The sequence below is a fragment of the Nicotiana sylvestris genome, chromosome 7 (genome assembly GCF_000393655.2).
Source record: "Nicotiana sylvestris chromosome 7, ASM39365v2, whole genome shotgun sequence".
NCBI lineage: Eukaryota > Viridiplantae > Streptophyta > Magnoliopsida > Solanales > Solanaceae > Nicotiana > Nicotiana sylvestris.
This window is the reverse complement of record NC_091063.1, coordinates 78,983,172-78,990,280: the sequence shown is the minus strand read 5'-3', so window position 1 is coordinate 78,990,280 and position 7,109 is coordinate 78,983,172. Positions and strand designations below refer to the sequence as shown.

The 7,109-nt window shown below is 34.1% G+C and overlaps 1 protein-coding gene across 1 annotated transcript; it reads left to right on the top strand.

Moving 5' to 3' along the window:
• Window positions 1–4,950: 4,950 nt before the first annotated feature.
• Window positions 4,951–5,859, top strand: LOC104244776 (heterodimeric geranylgeranyl pyrophosphate synthase small subunit 2, chloroplastic-like). The gene has a single exon (XM_009800262.2). The coding sequence runs from the start codon at window positions 4,951–4,953 to the stop codon at window positions 5,857–5,859; it is 909 nt and encodes a 302-aa protein (XP_009798564.2).
• Window positions 5,860–7,109: the final 1,250 nt, after the last annotated feature.

The window sequence follows — 7,109 nt, the reverse complement described above, 5'->3', positions numbered from 1 at the left end:
TTGCTCCATCCATGTAGACACTTCAACAAATAGAGACGGATTGTAAAAGATAATCTAGAGAATCCTTAACAACCCGGATATAGTTCTTGGCTTGCCTCGTCAACTAAGTTATAAAATTTATTGGCATATTCATTTGGGCCTTCATACACTCCTTCAGCATGTGCAACATTTCTAAATTGATCATTCAACATTCCATCAATATCATCGTACGAGCAAACATTATCATCCATGTCACAATTAACATTCACCGAAATTTCCCATTCCCCGTGATTAATCCATCTTGTATAACCTTGAACAAATCCATAACATATTAGATGATCATAAACTATATTCATTTGAGCCCAACGAATATTACAATACTTTGCACATGGGCATTGAATTTCTTTGCCTTGAGGATCTCCATAAGAGTAAGCAAATTCTAAGAAAGATTGAACACCCTCGATATACTCTTTGTTATACCTTGGTAAATCCATCCATTCCTTGGATGGAACATTTGAATTCCTAAAAGTAAAATTTATTAGATCTTCAAATATATAATCATTTAAGTATTGACTATAAAATAAATCTGAAACGTCAAGAGTGAATTTGAAAACTAATGCATTATAAACTAATAAGACTTTCTTACATAGTCATGACACTTATGCTAAGCAAACCCAACTTCAAGTCCACCACAGATCTACCTGAGCGTGACCAATATTCTTGGAGAAAAGGAGTAAAATTAATAGGATCCACAGAACACCGATAACAAGTAATAAAAATAAACCAAGTTTTTCATGAAGGTAATATAATAATTTTACGCACAAAAAAGTGTCATGAGCATATTGGCAAGTATAATGACACCTAAAAGGTGTATTTTACGTATAAAGATTAAATAAAAAGAAGAAGTTAAGATATAAATATCTAACTAGCTATTTATGATTTCATCAACTCTAAAGAAGAAACTCAAGAACCAGCCATATTCTGAAATTACTAAAAGAAAGCTTTGGACATAAAGGGAATCATTTATCCTGACAACTTGAAGTCATCTTTAACAAGTTCCTGTTAGTTACTCTTGATACTACTTAATAATCCAAGCAAAAGGAGTAGCCACTTCTATTTGTATCTTTAAAAAGATCACAGAGAAAGTATACAACAAATCACAGTTAAATATCAATGGAGGGATTAGTGACTTGCCCCCAAAATAGAATTTGCGCAGGGATTACAATTTTTTGTTGTGATCCTATTGATCAAGAAATAGAAGTGCAGCTCTTTCATGGTCAATATATAACTTGAAATATGTTATTTCCAAACAGCATGCCCCTATAATCAAACAACTTCATGGTGGGGACAATGTCCCCTTGAATAAGACAACAAGACTTGTACATCACAACTAGCAGAGGATAGTAGGTTCATTAGGGGCAGACTGCAGTACAAAATGCCATTTTTTCTCTAAATTAATATAGAAATGTAAGCAAATACACCGAGCTTAAGCTAAAACTTCCAAGATTCCTAGTCCACACCTTAACAGAATGTGTATCATTTTTCTCTAAAGTAATGTTGAAATTCAGCACAAGTCATGCCCATACAAAAATAACCAAATATCCGAGAAGCAATAATAGTATTTAGCAATTATAAACCATCTTAATTAACAGAGAAGTAATAACGCCAAATATTACCAAGGGATTAGATATATGTATTTGTGTCACATAACATCATAATCAATAAATGACACATGCCATCAAAACAGCATCCCTCAGAACCATGATTGTTATAGCACAATCAAGATGAGGAGGATCATTAAGAACCAATCATAAAAATGTAAAAATAAAACTGAACAATCGATTAACATGTTTTTTTTCCTATGGTGTCCAGGCCAGCTTGGACGCACCTCGATTTTTGGTTTAAATTCAAGTAGTAAGTTGCAGCATATTGAAGGTAAGAAATCCTTGTGAGGTACTCCCTTAAATAGCAAAATGAGCAGAGAGCCAAGATTCCTCAATGCAAATGACCATAAAGAAGTCTATTGTTGAGTCTAAAACATCTCTATAAGACCGTGCGACAACAGAAGCATCAAAGAGTGCTTTATTTATGTCCGAAAACACAAACCACCCAGGAAAATAAACAATAAACAAACAAATATTGTACATAAGAAGCTCAATAGGACAGATCCTGGAAGAAAAAAGCTAAATACAACACTAATGAATGAACTTCATAGCTCAGACCACTCAGATCATTGAATTTGTAGTCCCGCTTACTCTATAATCAACTCAACAATCCAAGCAAAAGGAGTAGCCACTTATGTTTCTATTTTAATAAGGATCACAAAGAAATTATACAACAAATAACAGTTAAATAACAATATAGTGATTTGTAACTTACCCCGAAAAAGAACTTAGGGATTACAATTTTTTGTTGTGATTCTATTAAATAGAGAAATAGAAGTACTACCCTTTTCATGAAAAATACATAACTTGACATATGTTATTTCCGAACAGTATGCCCCTATAATCAAACACCTTCATGATGTATAGCAGAAGTATCTATAAATCATAAGTTGGATCAATGCCCTTCCCTTGAATACAAGAACAAGACTTATACAACACAATTAACCGATGCATAGCAGGTTCATTAGGGGTAGGCGGCTGTCCAAAATGCCATGCCCCAACCTGGGGAACTACCTCTGACACAAATGTAAAATGTAAGCAGTATCCACAACTTAAGTTAAAACTTCCAAGTTTTCTACTCCACGCCTTAATAGAATGTGTATCATTTTTCTCTAAATTAATGTTGAGACAACCAAATATACCAGAAGCAAAAATAGTATTCATCTATTATATACCATCTTAATTAACAGAGAAGCAATAACCCCAAATCTTATCAAGGGACTAGATATACTTATTTGTGTCACATGACAGCATAAGCAATAAATGACACATGCCGTCAACACAGCATCTCTAAGAACCATGGTTGTTATAGCATAATCAAAGATGAGGAGGAACATAAATCACCAATCATAAAAAAGTAACAATAAAACTGAACAATCAATTAAGCTTCAATCCCAAATTAGCAAAGGTTGGTTGTAAGACTCCTCAGTATCTATCAGAATTACATCTAGAGACCTCAATTTTCCTCCTTTGTTTGAGTTTGTGATCACATAGAACCTCAACTCTCTTGTTTTATTTGATTTTGTGATCATATACACATAGGCAAGTTAATAATAGCAAAAAATGTGAAGAATCGAAAAACAAAAAATAAACGCATCCCTCATGGATGAGAATAGGCACAGAGGTGCTGGGCAGTGTTTTCACAGCAAATAATCACAACTGTGTTATTGCAAATGCACTGTAATACCAGTTGTGTCTCGAATCCTGTTTCACTTCTATCGGCCCCAAAAAAATTCAATAAGAAGCTAGATAAATTAAAACTTTTAAGCATAAGAAGGAACATCAATCAAAGATAACCAAAATCAAATAGTAAAGATTACTCCTTTTCATCCCAAGAATCTGAAATTAGTAAAAACGACTAAAACTTATACCCATAAATTAAACAAAATAAAATTACTTCTTTTCAGCCCAAGAATTTAAAATTAGAAAAAAATTACAAACATTGAGTATAAATGAAGAGAATACCAACATACCCATGTATATACATTATAGAAGATTATTTTTTTATCAGAAATTGAATTTTTTTTTTACAGAAAACCTTTGAGTAAAAGAAATAACCAATAGAGAAAGGATGGAGATTTGCTATAGTGAAGGAGGAGCTCCAGCAGCGGCGAAAAAAAAAACAACAAAAATTTAGGGTAAAGAGGAAAAGAATGTTGGGAAACGTTCTGGATCGGAATAGTATGTTTTAATTACTTTGCCTTTTGAGTATTGGGTGGGGAGGAGGGAAATATTTTCGTTACCTGTGTATTTGGGGGGAAATTTTAAGAGAAATTTTTTATAGCAAATTTTTAGGTTACGCTTATAAAGTGTTAAATTTGGTATTAGAATATAACAACGCTTCAAAGACGTTGAATTGTAACTAATAAGCGTTGCCAAATAATTTGTAAATTGGCAACACTTAATAAATGTTGTCTTATAATTATTAAAATTTTATAACTGGGTCTCATTTTTGGAGACCAAAGTTGGTCGCTATCTGCTTACCATTTAATTAGCGACCAACTTTGGTCGCTAATTTTAAATTATATTTATTTATATTTTATAATTTTTTTAAATAATATTATAATTATTATAATTTTATAAGTGGGTCCCCCTGTAGCGACCAATGTTGGTCGCTAATCTCAGTATACCTTTGACCAAGCAAGTCTGACCAGTCCGGTCAATATTTTGACGAAATTAGCGACCAAGTAGCGACCAACCTTGGTCGCTAATCTATATCAAATAATTCTTTTATTATTTTCGCCAATTTAGCGACAACTTTAGTCGCTTTTCTTGACAGACCAATTTTGGTCGCTAAAGTTTGGTCGCTTTTTTCCGGAATTCTAGTAGTGAAAGTATCATATTTAATAAAGGTGAATTTTCCTTTGTCTAGGATCATTAAACTCACAATTGTTATTCCACAGGCGTTTGTCCAATGACATTTCGTTTTGTAAAATTATAAGATATGAGAAAACATAGTAAAGACACAAAATTAGAGCCCTTTTGCACAAATTCTAATGTTAGGTTATACTTATACCCAACAAAAATTAATTAGTTGGGCTAGTTAGTATACCATGTTAATTACCATAAGAATTTTAAAATGGAAGAGTAGAAAGGCAGAGACACAAGTCACAACAACCCCTGTGCTTTTTGCTGCTTTGTGAAATTCCAAAAACGTGAAACACAAGAAAAATAACCCAAAAATAAAAGGAGACACGTACACCCCTATTTTCAATTTTTGTTTTCTTTTTTTTTCTTTGTCAAGAACCCATATTTAAAGGTGATATGAGCAATTTAGCATCTTACATTTCAGATTCAACAATTTAGCATGGCAAGGGTCTTTTCCTCCATCAATGGTTCAGCAAACCTCCTCACTTCAGTTAGGTGTTCATATTCAACATGTTACAGGCCAATGGTAGTTGAAATGGGCCGTGATCAATCCTACCGGGCCTCTATAGAGTCTGAAATTGAAGCCCATCTTAAGAAGGTCATATCAATTAAGCCACCTGAATCTGTCTTCGAGCCCATGCATTACTTGACGTTTGCAACACCCAAATCCACAGCACCAGCCTTATGCGTTGCAGCGTGCGAGCTGGTGGGTGGTGAAAGGGCCCAAGCCTTGGCTGCAGCATCAGCAATACATCTCATGCATGTTGCTACTTACACCCACCAACACATGCATGGTTCCGGGACTAAGCCCGGGCCCACAATCGACCACAAGTTCGGGCCGAATATCGAACTTCTCACGGGAGATGGGATCATGCCCTTTGCTATTGAACTACTAGCCAAAGCCATGAGCCCGGCCCGAGAGAACTCGGACAAGATCTTAAGGGTTATTACTGAGGTCACACGGGCCGTAGGGTTACAAGGGTTGTTAGAAGGCCAGTTTAGGGCGGTAGAATGGACTCAATCAGGCAATGGAGATGAGGAAATGTTGGAATATGTGTGCAAGAAGAAAGAAGGAGAGATTCATGCATGTGGAGCTGCTTGTGGAGCCATTTTAGGTGACGGAAATGATGAAGAAGTAGAAAGCTTGAGGAATTATGGGCTTTATGTTGGAACAATACAAGGAATGATAAATGGAGTAGGAAGAAATAATTACAATAACAGAATGGAAGAACTTAGAATATCGGCCATGAAGGAATTGCAGACACGTTTCAAAGGGAAGAAGGTGAGGCCAATTGCTAGTCTTATTGAAGAGAGTTTCGTGCCTCCATCACAAAGTAATCTTCTTTAGATTTTAGTTGAACTAATAATTGTAGTGGTACATTTTACCTTTTCGTGCCTAGCTCGATCAATGTTTTGACCGTAAGTATATTTCCCTTATTGTACTATAAATTATTTTCTAGCAACCAGGGACGTAGTATATATTGGTAAACTATATTTGAAAGAGAAAATACGTATAGAACCAAACACTGGAACCCACTTTAAGCAAGTGTGCTACCTGTTGAGGTGGCAAAGAGGGTTTTCAAAATGTGTAGAAGTTGCTGTTTTCGAATCCCACTTGTGGTTTTGGCTGTTTCTTTTGGTGGCAAAGAGGGTTTTCAAAATGTGTAGAAGTTGCTGTTTTCGAACAAAAAAAGTGATCAAACTGCTTGTCTTACCCGACACTACCTAATGAATAGTCATCGTTATTTTTTATTGGACTCGTTTGTATAAAATTCTAGGTCCGTCACTGCTAATAACTTAATTGCATAAAGTAATTAAAGCAAAAGAAAAGGCAAAACAAACAAATGATCAAATTCAAAGTGTTTCTAACCTGAGTGACGCAACTTTTCCTTGGATTTGTGTGGTCATGTCATTGATTCAATTCAACCAAATTGGACGCCTCTAAATATGACGCAATTTACTTATTTGATACTCTAGTTTTAATCCAAAATTAAAATGGTGGGGGTTCTAATATCATCATGATCATACATGACTATGACTATGAAAGCAAAGAAAAATAAGTTCTAAATAAATTAACGAGGTGGAAATGGATCCAAAGAAATGATAAAGATGCTTCATAATTTACCCTTTTATAATTTGCTTATGGCCACGATATGATAAGTGAGATGTGAGAAGATTGGTGGAATAGAGAAAGTGACAGAAAATGTTGTGTGTTTTGGGGCAGTAATTAATTTTGGCAGTACTACTAAGCTAATATTCTCTGTGTAGCAAAAGAATGATATTTTTTTTAATTTCGATAGTTAAACGAGTTGTTCGTTGATCATTACCTTTTCATATGCTTTTTAAATATTTTGAATTATTAATTATTATGATTTATAATATGTTTCATGTAATTTTCAATATGTAAATTTTAGTTAAATTAGTTAAAAAACTTATATCTAAATTAATAATCAAAATTAAAAAAATTATCTTTAACAATCCCAAAAATATCATCGATCCTTTATTGGAACGAAGGGAGTATTTGTATTTATGATAGGACAAAAGGAAGCAGTGGAACACATGCTTTCACAGTTTATTAAAAAATGAAGTTGGTGGAAC